Raw genomic sequence first — 23,026 nt, 5'->3', positions numbered from 1 at the left:
CGTGAATACGCACACACAAAGACATACACATGGCTACAACATAAGAAATATACAGACACGCTCACATAAAACTCCCACACAAGCTAAGACAGGCGAAGTGAATAATTTCATCAACGAACTCCATAAATACATCCACCAATACATTCAGAAAACCTTCATCCCAATACAGAATGAAATCTAGTATCCTCACCCAGCACTCTCCTCACGTCAGCCTCAGGAACATTCAAAATAATCATTCTCTCGGCATCGCTTCCCTTATTGAGGCCATAGTTTGGAGCACCAGGTTCGTGAGCAAGCACGATTCTGGTAGCGGCGAGGTTGGATAGTACTTGATACTGATCAGTCCTACTGAGCGGGATGACCGGTGTGTATGACACCAACTGTGAGGAGAGTTTCTGGTGCAAACTTGACACATCGCCCCACCTACACTCCCCCGTTCCCATTCCAGCTGCAGCAGCGCATCGCATCGCGCATACGAGCATGATCTTCGCAGACAGACTCAGATTGGCCATCATCCGACTGAGAGGGCTGAGTGACATTGCTTTAAGCGTCTGTTGAACGTTGCTGGTTTTGACGGGCAGTAAAGCCGCTCGTTCGAGCGTCTGTCTGCACACTTCCAGCATCCGTCGAGCGTCGCCCTGCACAGAAGCCGTTTTCGCAGCTGCTATCTTTACTGCGTCCTCGTCAAATAGCCCTCGTGTGTCTTCGTCTGTGAGAAGCGAGTAGTCGCGTTGTTCGGCCAAACTAATCGCGTAGCGCAAACGCGATTGCACTATTTCTATCAACTGCATACGGTCGTAAGGAGCGAAGTTGATGCGTTCCATACCTTAGAAAGAAATAGAGTTAAGCATAGTGTCAGATAAAACACACATATAACTCACCCAATCTACTCTTAACTTTACCGCGTAAAACACGCTCAGGAAGGTCCATGGTGTTGGCGACAGCGACAACGATAAGCTTCGAACGCGGCATATTGGGCCAATTGAAAAAGTTATAAACCTCACTCTGCTTGCTTGTAACCATTTGATCAAGCTCGTCCATAAGCAGGACACATGCTTGGTCATTCTGACCCTCGCCATAATACCTCTCGAGAGCGTTCAAAGCAGCTCTGGGAGAGAGACTCATCGCGTCGTTGGTGAGACCTTCCCAAAGAATAGGATACGCGCGTGCCGGTTCTGAGACTCTGAGCCCGTTAATTTCGACATATTTGAATGGCGATATTTCCTGCACGTGATTGTTAGAAGAATAAGACGCTAAAACCAACCGCACCTGGTTATTTGAACGGTCTATCAGCCCTCTAATGACTGAATGTACCGTGGCTGTTTTACCAGTGCCTGGTGTACCAGAGATATCTGAGCGTGTAAGCCTTGTAGAGGAAGTAGCTAGCCACTCACAAACACATCCACCCTGTCCATCTTCAAGTAGACTCTCAATGCACCCTTCAATCATCAAATACTCATCTTCGCGACAAGGGAGGTATCCTGGAGTAGCTCCTACGTGGAGCAAAGCGCGTGACAGAGATACAGCATCTCTGTCTGTGGTATCGTTCAAGCTTTCAATAGCTGGTGCAGGAAGTGGTCTTACTCTGAAGTTATGGCTGGGGTTAGATAGACACTGGCTGACTTGATTCACACCCACGAATTGGCAGCTCTTCTCTGCTGCAGGTTACGCTTAGCAGATGGAGTAATATTTCCCATTATCCTGCTTTTGTTTTTGCGCGGTGTCGCACTCACGCCGCCGCGTCTTCTCTTGCGCGTGTCTGTGTCGTCATCACTTGAGAGAATCTCATCCTTCACGTCGACATGCACGTCATCGTCGTCGCTCTTGTCCGCCTCTATCTCATCCTCTTCTCCGCTGTCGCTCTTGCTGTAATCAGAAGCATGGCGCTCTTCGTCACTACTGCTACTACTGCTACTACTGCTACTACTAGGCTCGCCTTCAGCATCTTCTGCCATCTGTGCGCGCGCTTTAGCCCTATCCGCTGATACGGGTGTGCTTGTGCGTGTTATCGACCTGACGGGAGTTGCTTTGGTTGCTTTGGTTGCTTTGGTTGCTAGTGCAGCTGGTTTGGATGTGGACGACGGTGGTGTTGCTCTGATTGGTGTCGCTCTCCTTGGTGTACTTTTAGATGGGGTGTTTCTAAACTCCAAACTAGATGAGCTGGGCCTCTCTTGCGGACGCTCCGAGTTTCTCCTCGATCTTCTAGGCGTTACCGCTGGCTTATTCTCAGTCTCATCATCTGAGCTGCCCTTTAGTTTGACGATAGAATCAGTCGCTGCTAGCTTCTTGGGTTTCTTTACGTCCACAACCTTATTCTTACTGGGCGTGTTAGCCTGCATCTGCCTCTGCGCTTCTGTCTCTAATTCCACTGCACTTTGATTGCGCGCTGATCTTCTCATTTCACGCGTCACCTCGCGATAGTACAAGTTGGAGTGACTTTAGTGTGTGGCTGCTAAAATGAAAATCTAAATTGAAATAAATTTCGTTTTTACAACATTATTTGTGATAGACATAGAAAATAAGCTGCACATAGTACTCACTATTAACCCGGCTAGATAATGTGAAGTTGAGATAAAATAGATAAAACCCAATGAAAAGAATCTATACTGCTGCTGTACTCGAGGCTGAAGCTGCTTTAACACCCTCCCAACTGACCTTGCTACTATATGATTCCACGCCCTGTGAAACCTGCTCATTCAGTCTAGTTGACGATGGCTTCGGTGTGGCAGTATTCGAACCGGACGGCGAAGTCTGCAGACAAGTGCGTTTGCAGCTTCTCTCATCATCAACGTCTTCTGATTGGGATGTCTGTGGTAACTTGGCTTGCTTGTCCACCAACGTACCGAGAAACGCCACCCAACGTCTCCATGTCGACTCAGACACGTTCAAATCGTAGCTTATCAGTATCAAGAAAGCTCTCTCATTCGAGCTTATCTCGTTTGCAGTCAAACCTGACATTTTCGACCACGCACGATTGCTGTAATTCCGTTCCGAGAGATACTTGTTTGATAGGATCAGTGCTGAGAGGAACGTTCTCCTCCCGCAGAGGAGACTGTCTTCGCATGTTTCAACCTGGTTGCCGCACAACATCTGAGCAGCTTCGGCTCGTCTGCATTTCACTTTATCTCTAATTTTGAACAAGTAAAAGAGTGCAACTTGGAGGATATGCGACGATGTCTTGGATCTGCGCAGGGTCTCCCTAATAAAGCACTTCAAAGGCAGTTGAGAATCTTCGATGGATCTAGGACTAGGATCTTCAGGTAAGGGACATTTCCATATAGCTTCAACGGTGAATACGGCGGTGTCTAGAATGAAATGACTAAATCAACACTGACCTCGAATGGTAATAAAAACTTACCAATGAGACCGTCAGCAAAAGATTTCCTTTCACGAGCAACTAGATCGTCAGAGGGGCTAGCCGAGAAGCTGCCCTGTGAGCTGTCCGAGGCATATGAGGATGATCTGCAACGTTTAGTGCCTCTAGCGGAAGAGGCGGTTGGTGGAGTGGGAAGTGGCTGTGCGACTGGAGCTTTGGGAGCATCCAAAGAGAGGGATTGTAGTCTGGGGAGGTACTCATTCGACGAGTTGTTATCGTAGGAGGTTGGAGAGGTGTTGTACTGGGACGAGTGGTTGGAGTGGTTGGAGTGAACTGAAGAGGACGTTGAGGCTGGTGAATTGTAGTTTGAATTGTGGCTCGAATTCTGATAATGCCAGATTTCTGTCATTTTAAAGAGTTCCTAACTTTGAATATTTCAAATAAATTCAAAGTGAGGACAATAACCGTGATAGATAACCACTTAAAGTAAAGCTGCAGATGCAGCTTGGATTGAGAACATTATCGCTATGCCGGTGGCTGGTGACTAGTGGCTGGTTGCTGGTGGCAAATCGATGTGACTATAAATGCGCTGGCTGTACTGATAACAATTTAATCTAGTACTCTGCGCTAATCTTGTGTGCCGTTTCTTCCTCTTCTTCTTAATCGTGTTTGTCGTGCTTAATTAAGAGGGCCCGAATGCCCACAATTGATAGTGGCTGGGATTTTCATCCAAAATTGCAGAGATGAGTACACTGATATACTCAATGAGGCTCAGTGCATAACATGCACCTACTCATCTCTCAATACGCTCAATTTTGAACAAGTGTGATTTCTCGGGCAGTCATTCTCCTTGAACTCAATCCACCACGATTAGATTTACTCGAGTACAACAGATGGTCTACAAATCTCCACAGCCAGCGAATGGTCTCAAAGCCGATGGATTCCAGCCACACCGTCTTATCCGCACCCAACAAGTAAACCACGACGTCAAGCGTTTCACCTTTGCTCTGTCATCTCCAGACAGCTACTGCGGTCTCAACGTCAATGCGATTACCATGATGAGGTGGCACAAGCCAGGGATGAAGAATCCAATCATGCGTCCCTACACGCCGACGAGCGAGGTTGACAGGCGCGGAGAGATTGAATTCACCATCAAGCGTTATGAGGATGGCAAGATGACGCCCCACCTCCACTCATTGCAGCCTGGTGATCACGTCGACATAGGCAAACAAATAACAAAAATCCAGTATGAGCCAAATACTTGGGATAGGGTTATCTTGATTGGTGGTGGCTCAGGTGGGTGAAGAGCAGAGCATATCCTCAAACTCATATTCCACTCGCAGGTATAACTCCACTCTATCAGCAACTCCTTCACTCGTTAGATGACGCACACGACAAGACATGTTTCACGCTCCTTTACGGTAATAAAACGCCTGGGGATATTCTCCTGCGTGAGGAGTTTAACGAGATGGAAAAGAAGCATGCGAAGCGCTTCAGAGTTGTGTACACGGTCGATCAGCCAGATGGCAGCTGGGATGGCTTGCATGGCTTTATCAACAAGGATCTGATAGCAGATCAAATCAAGGACACTGACAATTACAAAGTGAGTGTAGATTGGGTAGCCTGAGTATCCTGAGTAGCGTGGCTGACGTGCTTATCAGATATTCGTGTGTGGACCACCTCCGCAGATGGAGGCTATCTCGGGCAACAAAGCACAGGATGGTTCGCAAGGAGAGATCAGCGGTGCACTTGCACAGCTTGGTGTGCCAATAGAGAAGGTGTTCAAGTTCTAGAATTGTGCTAGCTTACTATAGCTTGTGATAGCTTGAAATCCTTTAAATACATGCAAATTGACTTGTGCAACATTCTCGCTCTCACCCCTATTTATCCTTCTGCTGGCCCTTATCTCCCAGAGCTCTCTCACCCACTTCACCGCCACCGAGGTCTTCTGGAGAAAGATGCTCGACGTCGGCGAGAGTGGGTCCAGCTGGGGTGTCTTCCTTGGCCTCTCGCGCGTCCTGTGCATTTTCATGTGGGGCTATTCCGGGTGTAGGCTCCTCGAGTGCTGTTCCGCCTGACGTGTTGCGAGTTTGCGTCGAGTACTAGCGTGTTCCTGCGCCACTCACCTTTCAACGACTCTACGATCGGTGCGCTGAACTTGTCTTTGCTCGTGGAGTATCTGAATCGTGTGAATCGTATGCTCAGGGGACTTGTACCAACTGAGTTTGAATATGCTTACAATCTTGCGCTGCTTCTGAGTGCACCTATCCTCAGCATTTTCTGTATTTCAAAATCAAGTAGATGGCTGTCGAGAGGAAGGGGATGACGTCGGTGCACTATTCTATCTATGAGTTGTATAGCTGTGTAGCTGCGTGTATGCCCTGATAGTTGCAGAAATTTATCCGCATAGTCCCGTCCTCTTTGCTCGGCTGGCTCGCTGCAAACTGGTGCCTAGCAGAAGCGCCGAAAAGCGAGACACTCAACACCGAGTCAATACACCCGAGCAACCCCTCCAAAACCTCTCCAGGCTGATTCCAGACGTTTAAATATACACACCTTTGCGTACAGTGGTACCTGTGTTCCTGCGTAAAATTCATTGTTCTCCAAACAATGGGGGTTTTTGAGGAGAGAAAGGCGGTAAAGCTGACGCGTAATTCCTCGTTAGTCTGCCACCAACGCTAATCATCTGCTAAGTTATTCCAGACGCTGGCTCGTCTAAAACACGCACACACGCACACTTGCACTCATCAGATAGAATACAACAGATACCGAGCCAGGAAATGCTTCTTGAAGGACCAATCAGAATTGCGCTCAATATGCTCAGACTGCTCACGATAGGTGTGCTGGTGCTGGTCGCCGTGACGCAGCTAATTGAAACAATTGTGCAGTCGAAGCATGTAGATACCTGGGTGAGTGGGATCGACGGTACGAACGGCTACTCGGACGGCACAGACATACCCACCCACTTCATGGGACCCGTCTGGAGTCTCCTCACCCACCTCTGCCTCTTCACCCAATGCTGGATTCTCGCATTGAGTGAGGTGTACAACAGTGCCTTCTCCACGCATATTCCCCTCATTGGGAGTGAGTATGGTCTCCTTTTCGCCGCGTTGTGGGAGGTGAGTGTGGTGTTCACCGGCCTTTCACAAAGGCAGACGCGCAAGAGTGCGCTTGTTGGTCTCTATGCACTCGCTATAGTCGCCTGCATCAACCTCCTCCTCGGGCTTTTCGGGACTAAGGTCAAGGAGGCGCGCAGCATGTGCTCGATTGACGCTTGGTGTAGCGTCCTCCCACCCCCTTTCAGCTGGATTGCTCAACTTACAGCCAAATGCAGCAAGTCACGCAAAGTCTCCCGCGAAATGCGTGATCAGACAAGCTGGTCTTTCGTCGGTCCACGCGGCGGCGAAGATGGCACGAATGCCAAGAGTAGCTCGAATAGTACCCAGGGCGGTGGCACATTCAGCAAAAGTAAAATATTCCTTAGCGGACTGGAAAAGATCTACGATCGCTATAAGTCGCGCAAAGAGCCGCTCGGGTCGCGTTCAGAAACACCCCTGCCTCGCTACTCGGACGACAAACACTCGTTTAGTCCACCTAAGCGACAAGAAGGAGATGAGAGCATCGACAACGAGTCTTTTACCTCCAAACGCTCCGTCGTGAGTATCCTTCTATATATGCGCACTTTTAATTGACCCACGTGGAGAAATTCAGCGAAAGGCCAACGAGTGTGATACCATAGAGCGCAACTGAGGGTAAGACCTCATATTAACACCCCCGATGTAACACTGTATTGTGGGATATAGACAAAGTAATCAGCTAATCAACAAATGTAAAGAAAATATCAACATTCATTTATCATCTAGCCGACCTCACAAACCCATTTGGGAGGTTTCCTTAACAAGACCAGCTACACCAGCGCCGCCAGAGTTAATATCCCAAATGACGATCTTCCCGTCAATACCAGCGGTGGATACGTGAGTGAGGTGACCGGGAGCACCTGCGAAAGGGTTAACGGCGGTGATAGTGTTTTGGTGAACGGTTGTGAGGACGGTATCACCCGTGCCAACGCCAGTCATGCCAGCAGTAGCGCCCATGCTATCTGCCGCCTTGAAAGCGTTAAAGGCGGTGTTGTTCAGTCTACCGGATACACCAGCTTTAGGTTGGTTAGCTGCGCCCGTTGCGTCGTCGAGAGATTTGACAAATTGCCAGCTGTTGTTGTTGACGAGTTGGTAGAGCATAGGCTGACAATCGTATCCAGCCCCGACAATGCTGTCCTCGGTGAGGAAAGTGAGTGAAGCGTGGGGCAGCGAAGTCAAGCGGACGTTGAACACAGAAGGCGGATTGTCGACGCCTGTGGGGTATATAATGCTAAGATTGGAATCGTGGCTGGCAAATGCAATGGCATTGCCGGAGGGAGAGAAGGCTACACTGTGCACCCAACCACCAGCAGGAGAGGAGTACTCGCCGCAGATAGTGTTGAAAGGAAGACGCTCACCCCACACACTGGGTGATGGCTTTGAGTCGACGTCCTTGATGTAGGCTGAGAATACCCGGGCTTTGGCATCAGCAGAACCGGCAACCAAGAGGACGTTGTTTGGGTGCCAGTCGATGGACAACACGGTAGAGCGAAGAGGTTTCTTTATGTGCTTGGCTACCCACCAATCAGATTCAGCGTCGAATGAGCATACGGCGATCGCGCGTGCACCTGAAGCGACAGCGAACTTATTCTCCAAGGGAGACCACCTGACGTAAGTGGCAGCTCTGTTTATACGCAGGAGTACGAGAGTAGGCTTCCATTGATTGGCGTGGAGAGACCAAACGTAAGCGTTGCGGTCTTGAGCACAGCTGACGATTCTGTTGGAGTGTGGAGCCCAGTCGATGGAAGTGATGAGCTTGTCGTGTTCCTTGAGCTCGGCCGAGAGAGACCAGCCAGCGGGGGACTTGTCGTAGATCTGGAGAACGTTGCTGTTTGGGGAGACAGCGAGTTTTGATCTGTCAGCGTTGAACGAGTACGCGGAAACGGGGACAGAGAAATTAATTGGGAGAACTTCAGGCTTGGACATTGCAATGAGGACTATCAGTCGACTCGGGATTTGAATTTAGAATTTGGTGTTGGTAGTTTGTGAACAAGATGCGTCCATCTCCTTGACCGATTACGACCACCATCTCGGAAATAGAAGATATAAAGTACAATGGCACAGATGGCGCATATGGCACAGAGATCAGCCAGGAATACTCTCTTCACAGGCGTTAGGCAATTCACCAGCACGCCTTCAATACATCTCCCACCAAAGAAGGGCCAGAAGGCACAGCGTAAGTGGAGTGCACTGCAGCTAGATCATCTCTCTTACATCTTTTAGCCCCAAGAAAGGCGTCTAACAGCTTTACTAAGAAGAATAAAGGCGGCGGTAAAATGAAGACTGAGGTGTGTTTCCTCGAATCTCATATATACTCAGCTGACAACAGCACAGACACACACCAATACAGCCCGCTACGAGAAGCTTCAGGGTCCTCAGCCAGACCTCTCATTCATGTCAGATTTCCTCCCAGAACGCCTCACTCAATCTTCACTCGGTTCTCCCTTGAAATTTACAAAGAACGATCTAAGCTTTATCAAGCACACGGGTATCCCACCTACCCTGGCTAGAGAGTTCGACGCTCAAACACAACCACACGCCGTTATTCGCGCTTCTACACTGAAATCTATCGACTATCTGGACAAGGCTGCCAATAGCCCCAGCAAAGACACCAGACTCGTTCTTCACGGTGACGCTGGCAGCGGCAGATCCATCTCTCTCCTCCAGTCTGTCGTCTACGCCCAGCAATCGGGTTATCTGGTCATTTACATACCAAACTCTCAACACTTGGTCGACAGCAGCTATGACTATCTGCCTCCTTCTCAAAGCAACTCTATCTGGTCACAGCCAGCACTCTCAGCTTCTTTGCTCAGATCATTCGCTGAATCAAATAAGGACAAGCTCGTAAATGTTAAAATCTCACAGGATTACGCTCAAGTGAAAAAGGATGACAGTCTATACAATCTCTGCATGCATCCATCAAAATCTGAACAAAGCGCTGTTGAAGTTTTTGAAGGTGTCTTCGCAGAACTCAACAAGCAGTCCACCTACCCAACACTCCTTGCCATTGACTCACTCCAAGCACTCTATCAACCCACCTTATACAGAGACCAGCATTTCAACAAGCTTCAACCCTACCAACTATCCGTAACCGCAAAACTTCTCGAATTGATTAGTGGTAGACAGCAGTTCAGCAAGGGTGCTATAGTCGCAGCAACCTCCAGCACTCCTACAAGCATGCAGATACCACCTTTACTCCTCGCTCAACTTGGATTGCAGCCTCAGAAGCCAGTTAATCCATTTCACAAATGGAACGTAAACCATCTCAATAACTCCCAAGGTCTCAAATTGGTAGAAATGAACAAGCTCTCCTTCGCCGAAGCCGTCGGTGTGTTCGAATCTCTCGGCAAGACTCTCGGCTTGTCATATCCAATGTCGGATGAATTGCTCCTTTCCAAGTTTACCGAGGCAGGTGGCTCACCAAAGGCTTTCACAACGAGTTTGAGGAATATGCTATAAAGTGATTAACATAGACTGTATTTGAAAATTTAAACATTTCGTTGCTCTTTCGGTATATATCTGCTATCTTTAGTTCAATCATTGAGAATGGCTTATAGTGATCTACGCGGGGAAAGCGGGGAACAGAGTGGTAATTTGAATGGTGGAAATAGTGGCAGTAATAGTAGTAATCTCAACAACACCAGCAAAACCACAACGACAACCCCTACGCATCTCCAGTCGAGGAAGATCATGGAGTGGTTGCTAGCAGGTGGAATCAGTGGTGCAGCTTCCCGCACAGCTGTTAGTCCAATGGAGAGGCTCAAGATACTTCAACAAGTCCAGTCGAATTCAGAGTACACTCGATTCTGGCCCTCACTTTTGAAGATGTACACAGAAGAAGGTTTCAAAGGCTTCTACCGCGGCAACTATCTCAACTGTCTGCGCATATTCCCCTACTCAGGAATACAATTCTCTACATACGAGGTTGTCAAGGTCTTTCTCGGCGGCGGGAGGAAAGACGCACATCTGAGTAATCTAGAGAGATTATCAGCAGGTGCAATAGCAGGCTGTGCATCAGTTACTGCTACATACCCACTAGATCTCGTCCGCTCGAGACTATCGATCGCAACTGCCAGTCTCGGTCTCGAATCATCGCGCCGTGATGCTCAATTAGGCATTTTGGGCATGGGAAAGAAGGTCTACTATGAAGAGGGTGGTATTAGAGCACTCTATCGTGGCTCAGTGGTGTCATGTGCCGGTATCGCTCCTTATGTCGGCTGCTCATTCGCTATATACGAAGCACTCAAGCCTTATGTGCCTGTAGAAAGTAATCGCTGTATGACGCTACTTATTGGCGCCGTTTCTGGAACGATATCTCAGACAATCACGTGGGTTAGGGTGTGAGCTTGCGCATAGACATGCTCACTCGTCTTTCTTCTTCAGATACCCCTGCGACGTCCTCAGACGGAAGATGCAAGTTAATGGTATATTCGGACTCAAATACGACGGATCGATCGATGCTGTGAGACATATTGTCAAATCAGAGGGGTGAGTGGGGTATTTTGCGATAAAGCATGCCTAATTACTCTCAAAAACAGTGTCAAGGGCTTATATAGAGGTATAGTTGCCAATTGGATGAAAGGTGTGTGTTTGAGATGAGCTGAAAATCTTCCTACATCTGCTAATAAAATCTAGGTGGGTCACAGTGATAAACGATTCGAGTGTATAAATTGACAAATGCAGTGGCGCCGAGTATTGGAGTATCTTTCTATACTTATGAATTGGTCAAAGATTTTCTCAATCGGATAGACAAAGCATAGACGGCGCAATTGATTAGCAACAAACAAAACAAGCAAACAAACAACGTTAACAACCTCAAAAACTTCAACAACCTATCGACAAGCCATAGAATAAGAATAGAGCAATTGTATATGATAATGACTTAATTTCATCCGTTAGACTTCCTTAGACTTTCCCCACGATGTCCGAAAACTCAAAAATCTACATTTGTCAGTAAAGCGTGAAGAATAGCATGTAGGCTGACAGCGGATATCAGCAAATCTCAGCTGGAACACGGGCGATGAAGGGCTTGTGCAAGTGGGTGAAATAAGACGTCATCGTCGTTAGCGTCGTTAGCGTACTCACCGTACCCACCGTACTTACGCTAAGACCAGGCATTCAGTCCATTTGGTCAAATACAGGACTACGTCGTAATGAAAGACAGATCTACTGGCCGATCCAGAGGATTTGGCTTTGTGACATACGCAAACGACAAGGAGGCGCTCAGTGCGCTTGAGAGTATGAATGAGGTTGAGTTGGTGAGTATTTCCTTGTGAGTAGCTGAGAGCACTCTAATCTCAATCATAGGACGGTAGAAGAATACGCGTTAGCTATGCACACGCGCAGTCCACGAGGAGGTACTGAGATATCTTGCGAATGCAGCAAATACAACAAACAAATATCAAAACATTCTTGTAACATTTACTAACAGCATTTATAATTAACTTGTAATTCCCTCGGTGGTGTACATCTTACGCGCAATGTGTTCTAGAAGATATATGTTGGGTTCACGAGACTGATTAAAAGTCACACTGCGGCCATCTTGGCCGGTGTGCGTGGTGAGTGTGTGCACCCGCCTCACCCATCGACAGCCAAGAGCTCGAGCACGAAAAGAAATCAACAAATCACAAAGATGGCATTCTTACCTCCGAAGAAGCCATCAAGGAAGCCAATGCCGAAGCTTGAAATACCAAAGCTCGATAACGCTCCTGGGATGAGTTATCAGCTGGATACGCACGACGCGCGAAAACCATCTCTATCGCTAGCCATACCATCAAATGAAGAATTGCAGCCATCACAGCCATCTTCTTCAAATCTCGACTACGACAAGACAGTCTACGCAGCACCCGCTCCACCTCCTCGACCACCCAAACCACAGGATTTGGAAATACCACTGGGCGACGATTACGACATGAACCCGCGTGATCTCGCTGTCATCGATAAACTTGGTGAGGGCGCTGGTGGCTCCGTCGTTAAAGTCAAGCATAAGCTCACAGATATGGTGATGGCTAAGAAATCCATGTCAACTTCCCCGGATCCTGCCATCCACAAACAGCTACTGCGTGAGCTATCATTCTTAAAGCACTGCCAGCATTCAACTATTATCAAATACTACGGCGCTTATCTAACTTCAGAAAACACGGAAATCGACGTATGCATGGAGTACGCAGAGGGTGGCAGTCTCGACAGAATCTACAAACATATACGTAAGAGACAGGGAAGGACTGGCGAGAAGCCACTCGGGAACATTGCTTTCAGCGTGGGTGGGGTATCTTAGTGATGACTTTACTCACTCCCCACATAGGTCCTCCGAGGGCTCGAATATCTCCACAGCAAGAGAATCATTCACAGAGATATCAAGCCATCGAACATTGTCATCACGCGGAATGGTCAAGTCAAGCTATGTGACTTTGGTGTATCTGGAGAACTCCAAGGTAGTATAGCAGAGACATTTACCGGTACTCAGTTCTATATGGCTGTGAGTTCTTGCACCTTTTGTCTCAATCACAGCTCACTTCTCAGCCTGAACGAATGGATGCAAAAGGACAGGGATACAGAGTAAATTCTGATGTTTGGTCGCTAGGACTCACACTGCTCGAGGTAGCCATGAACAGATATCCGTACCAAGAAGCCAACGAAGAGCCTCTGGGCCCGATAGAGCTGATAAATATGATCACGCTATCCAAACCACCGGAACTATCAGATGAGCCAGAAATAGGTCTCAAATGGTCGTCTGGCATCAAGGCATTTGTGAGAAAATGTCTAGATAGAGATCCAGCAACGCGTCCATCGCCTTCTCAACTCCTCCAAGATAGCTGGGTGAAAAAGACGAGCCAGAAATTCCCTGCTGATCGTTTGGCAGTTTGGCTGGCTCAAGTGTGGGAATGGGAAATACCTCTAGTCAACACGCCTCCAACTCAAACTAAACCGCTGAAACTCGAGAAAAGAGCGCAGCAACCTATGTCCGCACGCTCTGCTAACTCTGCCACATCATCGCGCTCTTCACAAACTCAGACACCTTACCAAGACAAAAACATATACTACAATCTTAATGACTAACCCAAAACTTGCATTGTAATTACCATCGCTTCATTCATTATAAACGTGAATCATCACAAAAACCTTACACAAGTGCCACGCTACGATCCCCTGTAAGTCGTGTAGCTGGCAGGAGTGATGAGCAGTGGTATCTGAAGGCGTCAGAAGGGATGCACGGCTAAGAAGCAAGCTAGACTCACATGATAATGCTCCTTGGTGTTGAGTATACTGAACCAAACCTTCAATGATAAGCGTGAGTTAGACACAAGGTAAAAACTCATACTGACATCGACAAACGGATGGAATGGTATTGTATATTTCTTTGACCAGTACTCCTCTGTATAGAACCTGGCTTTATACGCGCCTTTTGCTGGTCTATTCTGTATGAGTTTTTCTAGGATGGTATCGCAGCGACCATTTTCATTTGTTTTTCTGGACAATTTTAGTGAGTAAAACTGGTAACTATGTCACACTGCTCACTCAATGCCCATTGTATTCTTGGACGCGTCGCTGATTTCAACTGTTATCCCCTGCGCCGGCTTACCAGAAACTGTATCCAAGACTGCATAAACTTAAGCAGGAGCAGACTATGATGACAAATTCCACCTACCATGCACTGTCACTGGGCTGCTCTCACTTTTCCCACTGCTCATCGATGGACCTAGGTGAGAGTGTTATCTCCGACTCTCTCTGATGATGACGTTGGGATAGATAAGAAAAAATTGCACATCTTGATGCAGAGAGTAATTCAGTTAACTAGTAGCAGCAACGAAAAACTACCACCTTAAATCGCACTCAAACACTGAAAAAGCAAATAAAGCTGATCGTAATAGTAAAGAGTTAAATTACAAAAGAAAAGAAAAGAAAAGCAGACAAAACTGTCGTAAGCAAATCGGGAGATTTTTGACCTCAGAGTGTAGCCCAAAAGGAGGTGAAACAGAGATAGAGATGGATGAAAAATGTAGGATAAGGACACCTAACGCGAATTGAGAATGTGAGATTGCTCCTTTTCATGAAAGCTGTGTATTAAGTAGTAGGTGGTGTTGGTGCCGGTACCTTTTTGCTAACACCAATTCGAGATAGAAGAAGCTCCAAAGATTTGAATGATGCAGGTTTGATCAAGTATCCATCCACACCAGCTCCAAATGCCCTTCGACGATCCTCTTTAGCGGCCAAACCAGTCAATGCGAATATTTTAGCAGGTGGTGTTACCTCGCCCTCTTTAGCGGTGAGGTATGATTTTTGCAATGATTTGTCTCGGCTCTCGCGCATTTCTTTCCTCCTCTGCTGTTCTATTTTGCGGATTTCAATCGTGGCTTGGAGGCCATCCATCACCGGCATCGAGACTAATAATCATTTTGTAAGCGATTGACTTCCATCGAACCAGCAAACCTACCATCCATCAAAATCACAGAGAAGTAACCAGGGGAATTGGCCTCCATAATATCCACTGCCTGCTTTCCGTCTGTTGCTTCGACATATTCACATCCCTTCAAAGTGTTAGCGCAAGCAACCGTAATAAAACAACACACCTTCTTCTTGAGGAACTTGGTCAACAGATTAAGATTGACAGCGTTGTCATCAACACAAAGCACTCTAAACGGCTCACCGTGTGTCTTGACGGGTTCATCCTCAGTGCTCGTCTTGAGTATAGCACCTGCGCCAGAAATACTAATAGTTGAACCAGGCGTTGATGGTGAGCTGCTTTGCGTATCCTTCGAGCTAGAAGCAAACGCTGACCAATTCCCTGACACCGATTTGTTCTGATTGAGTTGGTTCACATTGTTACTGCTATTATTGTGGACGTTACCCGTTGTATTGTGAAACGTGACACTCCGAGGCGCCATGCCTGGTCTGGTAGGCAGAGTCGCGCTTGAGTTTGTCGACTTGTCAGAGTTTCTTCTTTGTACAGACATCATACTATCAGTCGAAGGTTTGCGTTGACTGGACGGGCTGACGAACTCCGGTACGTTGTCTTTCCATTTCTCAAACGAATCATTACCACCCTTGGGACTGTCATTAGAGTGATCTCCGGATCCGTCACCAAAGTAGTCTGATCTGCTAGAGCCCGATGATTCAGCAGGTGATGGCATAGGCAGGTTTCTTCCCGTGTAATCGACGTTGCTGCCCTGCTTCTTTTCACTGCGCTGTTGTCCTGTTCGCTGGGCTAGACTGTCAATCAGCGTAACCATCACTGAGTCAAATTTGGTCGGTCCTGCTGGTTTGTATATTATCCTAGCAATACCACCCATTCTTTCATATTCAACTTTGGCGCCGTACAGTTGCTTGTCGGCTCTAGACGAAGAGATTAAGACGATCGGCTTGCGTGCATCGCGCTTGTCAATCAAAGAAACCAACTTATCCCGACTCTCATTGAGCACAAGAATATCGCCGTGGTAGTTGTTCTGTGTGGTCGAATTAACGCACTCCAATCCAAGCCAATTCTGCAAGTAATTAGACGTAACGTTGTAGAGTGCTTGTCCACCAATTGATGAAGTATCGAAATCGTGCATGGATACTTTCAACTTCCAATTTGGACTGTAACCCAATTTCTCGACGATGTTCGCTTGGTCAGTAGTCTTTTCTTCCCCACTACCATCATCGATGATTTCAATCGGAATAGTCAGCTTGATCTCCGTACCAAAGTCTTCACGACTTCTGATGTCGACCTGTCCATTGACAGAGGGTGACTTGATGATCGAGCTGACGATGGCCAATCCCAATCCCGTACCAGCTTGTAAGGGATCCTCTTGACTAAATGGCTGGAACACTTGGCTATCCAAGAAACTCTTTGACATACCCTTACCTGTGTCGATGACACTCAATTCGATCGGTATCTTCTTGGCGCCTGGTGAATGAGGAGCTTCGCGGAGAACGATCATGATGTAACCATGTTTAGTGAACTTCTGTGAATTGCCGACCAAATTCTGCAAAACTCTTCGCAAACCCGCTTTCTCGCATTTGCAAAACCAATTTGATCTGAACTGGACATCGACGAGTATTTCCACCGGAATGGCTTTTGTTATTTGATCGACTTTTTGGGAAGTGAGCGAAGGTGAGGATGAAGAACTAGATGGAGGAGCGTAGATATCACCAAGACCTTCATTCGACGCAGCAAATTTACCCCTGTATCCGATAATCGTACTCTCCACAGCCTCTTCTACCAGACTCTTGAGATTGACTTTAGAAAGTCTAATGCCCCTTTCAACACCTGCGCTCGTATTCGATCCAGAAAGCTTTGTAAAGTCAAGAACATGATTCAAGGTTTCACTTAAAGACCTGCCGCATGCTTTGACAGTGTCCAAAAATTCCACTTGCACCTCATCCAACTCTGTATCTTGAAGCAACTCCGCAGCTGCGAGGATACCATGCAGCGGTGTTCTCAATTCATGCGAGATGTTGCTGATAAAGTTCTGCTTTGCTTTGTCTGCCAGTAATATTCTCTCCTTGAGAACAGCAGATAATATGATGACACCCATCGCGCGTAAAAACTGTATTTCATAACCCTCAAGAAGAAGCTTGCGATCGCCAGTGTAAGCAACAAGTAGTGCAAATGGACCATCCTTATCATTCGAGAGGTTGAAGATTGGTACTATCGCCATACCGTACTTCTCTTTGACACCGACAAACTGCCTGAAAACTCCCGGAATCAACCCGTAATCGAAAATGTAACCATCGGGGTTACGTTTCAAAAACCATGCCAGCTTTTCAGCGTTCTCCTCACTGACTGGATGGAATCGAGTAAGAGGTTTAGGACCATCCTCTGAAGCAGCCAGGATTGGAATAGAGCGTGCGTAAGTATCACTAGTGTTGGTTTTGTTTAGCGGTGGCCGCTGCGTATGAGATTTGCTTCGCCTATCCATCATGTTGATATTAGTTGACGACGTCGTCCGTGAGGGTGTTTCTCTTTGAGAAGACTTAGTGACGGGATCCTGAATGTTATTAGTAAAGAGTCGAAGCGTTGATAAAACACACACCGGCATATAAAGCTCATTATCATCACCTAGATTCTCTGCGACCTCGAACTGAGAAATATCCAAAACCAGAGCACCTTCAACACCAAGAGTATCTTTGATTAATTTTGCAGCCTTATCATATACCTTTTGCATATCACTGACGTTTCTTGATTTAGCATTACCGGCAGAATTCATTTCTAAGATATCTCTGTTGAATTGTTCCATCGAACTTTGGATCAAGTCTCTAGTTCTCATCTGGCATTTATCCCTCCATAGCTCCATTTCACGCAGAACAATGGCTGCAAACTCCTTCAGAGTGTGCCTCTGTCTCGGTGTGAACTCAGTTCTTGGTTGAGAATCGATTAAGGCTAGTGCACCAATGTTGTAACCATTGTATGTTCTAATCGGAGCAGCTGCGTAAAACTTTGCTTTGGGAGAGAAGGATGGATTTTTAGAAAATCTCCAGTCTTTAGTCAAATCTAAGCTGACAAGAGGTTCATCATTTTGTTGCAAGATAGCATGTGAACTCATTGCAGTATTTCTTGGCTCTTGAGTTCTAACATCCGTCTCAAACATTTCTTCATATCCAGTGTGTGCTTTGAGTAACACAGTGTCTCCATTCACCAAACTAATTACGACGCACTTGGTCTGAAAAACCAGCTTTACTAAATGAAGTATCCTGTCCAAAGAAAGATCTGGAGTGCCTCTCAATAAGTCAAATTTAAACAACTCCTTCCTTCTGGCGTCTTCGTTCAAGGGAAGTGGAGGCACCAAATAGGTGAGTTCATCGAATTGCTGCTCAGCTAATTGCTGTATGCGATCTGAACTCAGCCTTGAAGGTATAGAGTCTTTTATTGAACTCATTTCAACTGGTAGTGCTTTTGCGGACGCTGCTGAGGGTGAGGTGGAGCCTATAGCCTGATTGTCAAAGGCCTGGGTTAGCCTGTCTATATCAAAGTCGGGATTCTGAGAAAGCCCTGCATCGTTCATCACTGTTCGATCACTGTCCTCTCTGTTGAGCAATTGAGGCCGAGTATTGGTTGGTGTGGAAGTGTCCGTTGACACACTGGATTCAAAAGAGTAATGACGCTCAGGTGGTTTAATTGGTGCTATAGGAGCTGGTTGTTCTTGATTTTTTGGCGATACATAATCAAAGTAGCCCTGGCTGGTATCCTGAGAAGAGAGGGGAGGTTTTTGAGTGCCATTTGGGGCACTAGACGGTCTTTCATCCTCTTTATGAATTCCTTTGAACTGATTCTTTGCCTTTTCGTCAGAATGTTGTACGAGAGAGTGAGTTGCAACTTGTACGGCCAAATCAGCACCATAAGCTGAATTTTGACGAGGAGAGGTCAAATTCAAAGGATAAATGGGAGCATCCAAGCCATTAGCGTGGTCATTAGCATTTTCAGCATTAGAATTTGCTTGGGACATTGGAGCAGAGTGAGTAATTTGACCAGATTTGGGGGCTGCATGAGAGGGAGAATGAGAATCTAATAAATTAGAAGGAGTTGTAGGAATGTCAGCTTCATTTATAGACGACCTTCTCCTTGTGGTGCTAAGTCTATCAATTTTATCTAAAGCTCGATGAGCTGAGTAAGTTCTGCGGCTATCAACAGATAGTGAAGAAGCAGATTTGAGAGGAGGTCTGGGAATTTCGAAGGGATCCCATCTACCGGCTGCATAAGCTGAGATGAACATTGCCCAATCGTAGTCATCAGCGTTAAGCGCGTGCTCATCGTCAGGATTATTAGTGGTGCCAGTGAATAAGTGTGGCAAATAGGCTGATGCTGTTTTAGTGAGGTGTGCGTAATTATCTTAAAACACACGCACGCTTATTATTGGTATTCGCATTGCTGCTAGATTTCGAAGGCTTGAAGACGCGAGATTGATGGTCTGAATGAGAGAGATTGCTGAAATCTCCGTCACTAGTACCCATCTCTTAAATTATATAATTTTATCTACGCCGTGGTGGTTATGTACAAAGAGGTAGGGAGGATGGCACTGATGTAATTGACGAAAACACAAGTGGGGTAAATTAGATGATAGAATGAGCCGTTTATTCTCAAGCACAAAGTATACACACCTCAAACCAGCAAACAAAATCATTAAAAACATCAACGAATCGACGTCATTTGTCCGCATTCGCAATACCCAAAAATGTAATTTAAATTTATAAAAACAGCTAATCAACCTGGTGGTAAGAGAGAAGTGTCAATTTCATCAGCTTCAGCGGCGACGTCGCTCTCTTCCGCCCAGCTGGCTGGAAGGGGTGTTCTAGGCATAACCATCATACCTGATTGAAGTAATTAACTCAATAAAACCATTAAATTTCAAACCCTACCAGTTCTAGACGCTTCGAGAACACCAAATGCTCTTACTAATCCAAGGAATGCATCCAATCTCGTACTCTTACCGGTAACCTCAACGATGACGCTATCAGAGCTAACATCGACTAAGCGGCCACAGAACTGATCAGCGAGGTTCTTTAATGCCGATAGATGAGCGTGTTTAGTCCTTAAAGCCTCTGACAAAGACATTTTAGTCAAATCTTCTTGAACTTGAGAATGTCTTTGGTTTTGTGAGAACTGGGTGAGTGCTTCATCGTAAGTTCTTGCTGATTCTAAAGAGAAGGAAGGATCTGATGCAGATGGTTTGAAATGTTCATTAAAGTACTCTGGACCGAGTAATGAAACTTTGACTAAAAGAAGTTCACGCTCGATTACGCTGGTGTTGGTGTAGTCAAGTACAGCCCATACAGGTACCTTTTTATATATGTGAGAATAAATCGTAAGAAAGCCATCAAACAGTTAAAAAAACTCACCAAATCTTCAAGTTGTCTTCTTGCTTGTTCAACAACAGCATCTTGACCTCTAATACAGATACACATTCGACTGAGATCGCGAACTTCAGTGCGACAAACGACTAAAGAATCAATGTTGAAACCTCTTGCAGCGAGAATACCTGAAACGCGACTGAGGACACCTGGTTCATTCTGTACGAGAGCATTGAGAATGTGTCTCTTGAATGGCTGTGTTGAAGGCGGAGGAGTGTTGTAACTGAAATCAAGTTAAATTGACTTGATCAGGGTGATAATAAGCAACGCACAGAATATTCTTAACAGATTCCTCTGCGGACCATCTTCTTGGTGGTTCTTGAGCAGGCAAAGGTGGTGGTGACCTAGGTGAGTGCTGTAACTTGTACTCATACGCAGACGTTGAATCTGGGTCGTTTGTTGGTGGTTGTTGTGAGTAGCTGCGTAAGATGCTACAAAACTGGGCTGGTTTAGCAGTTTTAGCCTTTAACGCATTTCTAGCTATAAAAGACATGATCGTAATGCTCGAGAAGACCAAAATGACTCAAATGTACGGATAATGACTCGAATTTATAAATTGAAATGAATTTTAATAGTGTGGCTTAGAAATTTAATAGCACAAATTTTAAATTACTAGTAATTGCTATTGATTTCTTGGTGGTATACATCGATCTTGAGTGGGTGTATGCGACTCACCTTGAAATTACTCACAAAGGAATCAACCAATAGAATTTCACTCATGTCTAATCGCCTAGCTCACTCTTTTGATAAATCGAAATTAGAAGCTGTTTGCTTAAGGAGATTCTTCTTCGCTCCTGCTTTTGAAATTTATGGTGGTTGCGCAGGTCTATACGACTACGGTCCACCTGGATCTGCACTTCAAGCCAACATACTCGATGCCTGGCGTAAACATTTCATCATTGAAGAAGAAATGCTCGAAGTTGATACAACGGCTGTTACTTTGGGTGAAGTTTTAAAGACTTCTGGACACGTCGATAAATTCACAGATTGGATGTGTAGAGATACAAAGACTGGTGATATCTTTAGAGCTGATCACCTCGTTGAAGCTGTCCTTGAAGCTCGTCTTAAAGGTGACAAAGAAGCTCGTGGTGAGCAACAAATAGAACAACCAAAGGAGGATGAGAAAAAGAAGAAGAAAAAGGTAAAATCTTCAGCTGTCAAACTAGATGACGCTGTTGTACAACAATATGAGACAATTCTCGCTCAAATTGATAACTTCGATGGTGAAGAATTAGCAGATTTAATTGAAAAACATTCAATCAAATCCCCTGAATCTCAAAATGACTTAACAAAGCCTGTGGAATTCAACTTGATGTTCGAATCTTCTATCGGTCCAACTGGTCAAGTTAAGGGCTACTTACGTCCAGAAACTGCTCAAGGTCACTTTGTAAACTTTGGAAGGTTGTTGGAATTTAACAATGGCAGAGTTCCATTCGCATCTGCTCAAATTGGTAAATCATTCCGTAACGAAATTTCACCAAAGCAGGGTTTGCTCAGAGTGAGAGAGTTTTTGATGGCTGAAATTGAACACTACGTCGATCCTCTGAAAAAGAATCACCCAAGATTCAACGAAGTTGAGAACGTTCAACTGCAAATTCTCCCAAATGAGGTCCAAGTCGAGGGTAAGACTGATTTGACCAAGATTACAGTCGGTGAAGCTGTAAAGAAGGGTATCATTGACAATGAGACACTTGGTTACTTCGTAGCCAGAATCAACCTCTTCTTAGAAAAGATCGGTATTAACAAGGACAGACTGAGATTCAGACAACACATGTCCAACGAGATGGCTCACTACGCATCAGACTGTTGGGATGCAGAAATTCACACTAGTTACGGATGGATTGAGTGTGTTGGTTGCGCCGACAGATCAGCATACGACTTGACAGTGCACGCCGTACGTACCGGCCAGCCATTAGTTGTGCGTGAGCCACTCCCAGAAATTAAGATAGAAGAAAAGTGGGCACCAGAGATCAACAAGAAGAAATTTGGTCCAACTTTCAGAGCCAATCAAAAGATAGTTGAGAGTACCATCTTTGCACTCGATCAACCACGTTTGGAATGTATCAAGAAGGACTTTGATTCTCAAGGAAAATCTGACATCCAAGCTGCTGATGGAAACAAATACGATTTGACACCAGAGTTACTCACCATCGAAAAGAAGACTTTCAAGGAAACTAAGCGTGAATTTACGCCAAATGTTATCGAGCCATCCTTCGGTATTGGTAGAATACTTTACGCCTTACTCGAGCACTCTTTCTACGCACGTGAGCAAGATGAAGGCAGAACAGTGAGTGTGTGTATTTCAAAAAACCGCCGCCTAACATACCGCAGGTACTCGGATTCCCACCATTAGTCGCCCCAATCAAGGCTCTCGTCGTACCAATCTCCAACTCGAAAGAATTTGAGCCAATAATTAAAGACATTTCTTTAAGACTTCGCAAGAACGGCGTTGCTTCAAGAGTCGACGACTCGTCTGCAACTATTGGTAAGAGATACGCTAGAAACGATGAGCTCGGTACACCATACGGTATCACGGTAGACTTTGCAACAGTCAAGAAGAACACTATCACCCTGCGTGAGCGTGACACAACCGAGCAAAAAATCGGTACTGTTGAGCAAGTCGTAGACGCCATCGTTAAACTCAGTAAAGGTGAAATTGAATGGCCTCAGGTTGATTTGCCTGCATATTCAGGTGTTCAGGATGCCGACTAAAATTATTGTGCAAATGTCCACAAGTGTATAAAAA

General features: G+C 45.9%; 14 protein-coding genes across 14 annotated transcripts; 7 read left to right on the top strand and 7 right to left on the bottom strand.

The window, feature by feature from the left end:
• Positions 1–155: 155 nt before the first annotated feature.
• On the bottom strand, positions 156–2,399 carry J056_001998 (Origin recognition complex subunit 1; the record flags this gene model as incomplete). Its single annotated transcript, XM_009267862.1, has 5 exons — positions 156–826; positions 882–1,224; positions 1,270–1,352; positions 1,395–1,585; positions 1,639–2,399. The coding sequence occupies 5 exons, from the start codon at positions 2,397–2,399 to the stop codon at positions 156–158; spliced, it is 2,049 nt and encodes a 682-aa protein (XP_009266137.1).
• Positions 2,400–2,601: 202 nt separating this feature from the next.
• On the bottom strand, positions 2,602–3,725 carry J056_001997 (G1/S-specific cyclin pas1; the record flags this gene model as incomplete). The annotated part of the gene is made up of 2 exons (XM_009267861.1): positions 2,602–3,305; positions 3,359–3,725. 2 exons carry the CDS (start codon positions 3,723–3,725, stop codon positions 2,602–2,604), a joined length of 1,071 nt encoding a protein of 356 aa, XP_009266136.1.
• Positions 3,726–4,209: 484 nt separating this feature from the next.
• Positions 4,210–5,109, top strand: J056_001996 (NADH-cytochrome b5 reductase 2; the record flags this gene model as incomplete). The annotated part of the gene is made up of 3 exons (XM_009267860.1): positions 4,210–4,612; positions 4,660–4,919; positions 4,978–5,109. The coding sequence occupies 3 exons, from the start codon at positions 4,210–4,212 to the stop codon at positions 5,107–5,109; spliced, it is 795 nt and encodes a 264-aa protein (XP_009266135.1).
• An 87-nt stretch (positions 5,110–5,196) lies between these two features.
• J056_001995 (uncharacterized protein) lies at positions 5,197–5,593 on the bottom strand (the record flags this gene model as incomplete). The annotated part of the gene is made up of 3 exons (XM_009267859.1): positions 5,197–5,390; positions 5,443–5,495; positions 5,556–5,593. The coding sequence occupies 3 exons, from the start codon at positions 5,591–5,593 to the stop codon at positions 5,197–5,199; spliced, it is 285 nt and encodes a 94-aa protein (XP_009266134.1).
• A 503-nt stretch (positions 5,594–6,096) lies between these two features.
• Positions 6,097–7,066, top strand: J056_001994 (uncharacterized protein; the record flags this gene model as incomplete). Its single annotated transcript, XM_009267858.1, has 2 exons — positions 6,097–6,972; positions 7,028–7,066. 2 exons carry the CDS (start codon positions 6,097–6,099, stop codon positions 7,064–7,066), a joined length of 915 nt encoding a protein of 304 aa, XP_009266133.1.
• A 119-nt stretch (positions 7,067–7,185) lies between these two features.
• J056_001993 (Actin-related protein 2/3 complex subunit 1) lies at positions 7,186–8,379 on the bottom strand (the record flags this gene model as incomplete). The annotated part of the gene is made up of 1 exon (XM_009267857.1): positions 7,186–8,379. One exon carries the CDS (start codon positions 8,377–8,379, stop codon positions 7,186–7,188), a length of 1,194 nt encoding a protein of 397 aa, XP_009266132.1.
• A 129-nt stretch (positions 8,380–8,508) lies between these two features.
• Positions 8,509–9,912, top strand: J056_001992 (uncharacterized protein; the record flags this gene model as incomplete). The annotated part of the gene is made up of 3 exons (XM_009267856.1): positions 8,509–8,629; positions 8,677–8,741; positions 8,788–9,912. The coding sequence occupies 3 exons, from the start codon at positions 8,509–8,511 to the stop codon at positions 9,910–9,912; spliced, it is 1,311 nt and encodes a 436-aa protein (XP_009266131.1).
• An 87-nt stretch (positions 9,913–9,999) lies between these two features.
• On the top strand, positions 10,000–11,102 carry J056_001991 (uncharacterized protein; the record flags this gene model as incomplete). Its single annotated transcript, XM_009267855.1, has 4 exons — positions 10,000–10,781; positions 10,837–10,941; positions 10,992–11,035; positions 11,089–11,102. The coding sequence occupies 4 exons, from the start codon at positions 10,000–10,002 to the stop codon at positions 11,100–11,102; spliced, it is 945 nt and encodes a 314-aa protein (XP_009266130.1).
• Positions 11,103–11,374: 272 nt separating this feature from the next.
• Positions 11,375–11,817, top strand: J056_001990 (Glycine-rich RNA-binding protein; the record flags this gene model as incomplete). The annotated part of the gene is made up of 4 exons (XM_009267854.1): positions 11,375–11,402; positions 11,450–11,490; positions 11,568–11,711; positions 11,761–11,817. 4 exons carry the CDS (start codon positions 11,375–11,377, stop codon positions 11,815–11,817), a joined length of 270 nt encoding a protein of 89 aa, XP_009266129.1.
• A 268-nt stretch (positions 11,818–12,085) lies between these two features.
• Positions 12,086–13,512, top strand: J056_001989 (MAP kinase kinase skh1/pek1; the record flags this gene model as incomplete). The annotated part of the gene is made up of 3 exons (XM_009267853.1): positions 12,086–12,712; positions 12,758–12,931; positions 12,976–13,512. 3 exons carry the CDS (start codon positions 12,086–12,088, stop codon positions 13,510–13,512), a joined length of 1,338 nt encoding a protein of 445 aa, XP_009266128.1.
• Positions 13,513–13,592: 80 nt separating this feature from the next.
• Positions 13,593–14,144, bottom strand: J056_001988 (5-hydroxyisourate hydrolase; the record flags this gene model as incomplete). The annotated part of the gene is made up of 5 exons (XM_009267852.1): positions 13,593–13,643; positions 13,692–13,730; positions 13,779–13,923; positions 13,972–14,053; positions 14,102–14,144. The coding sequence occupies 5 exons, from the start codon at positions 14,142–14,144 to the stop codon at positions 13,593–13,595; spliced, it is 360 nt and encodes a 119-aa protein (XP_009266127.1).
• Positions 14,145–14,517: 373 nt separating this feature from the next.
• Positions 14,518–19,383, bottom strand: J056_001987 (Autoinducer 2 sensor kinase/phosphatase luxQ; the record flags this gene model as incomplete). The annotated part of the gene is made up of 5 exons (XM_009267851.1): positions 14,518–14,837; positions 14,888–14,981; positions 15,024–17,423; positions 17,469–19,234; positions 19,278–19,383. 5 exons carry the CDS (start codon positions 19,381–19,383, stop codon positions 14,518–14,520), a joined length of 4,686 nt encoding a protein of 1,561 aa, XP_009266126.1.
• Positions 19,384–19,633: 250 nt separating this feature from the next.
• J056_001986 (uncharacterized protein) lies at positions 19,634–20,773 on the bottom strand (the record flags this gene model as incomplete). Its single annotated transcript, XM_009267850.1, has 4 exons — positions 19,634–19,740; positions 19,789–20,209; positions 20,269–20,503; positions 20,553–20,773. 4 exons carry the CDS (start codon positions 20,771–20,773, stop codon positions 19,634–19,636), a joined length of 984 nt encoding a protein of 327 aa, XP_009266125.1.
• Positions 20,774–20,998: 225 nt separating this feature from the next.
• Positions 20,999–22,992, top strand: J056_001985 (Putative glycine--tRNA ligase; the record flags this gene model as incomplete). Its single annotated transcript, XM_009267849.1, has 2 exons — positions 20,999–22,567; positions 22,612–22,992. The coding sequence occupies 2 exons, from the start codon at positions 20,999–21,001 to the stop codon at positions 22,990–22,992; spliced, it is 1,950 nt and encodes a 649-aa protein (XP_009266124.1).
• Between the last annotated feature and the right edge of the window lie 34 nt (positions 22,993–23,026).

The sequence above is a fragment of the Wallemia ichthyophaga genome, assembly GCF_000400465.1.
Source record: "Wallemia ichthyophaga EXF-994 unplaced genomic scaffold scaffold2, whole genome shotgun sequence".
Taxonomy (NCBI): Eukaryota; Fungi; Basidiomycota; class Wallemiomycetes; order Wallemiales; family Wallemiaceae; genus Wallemia; species Wallemia ichthyophaga.
Note: the sequence above shows the minus strand (reverse complement) of the source record. Positions and strands in the feature narration are given on the sequence as shown.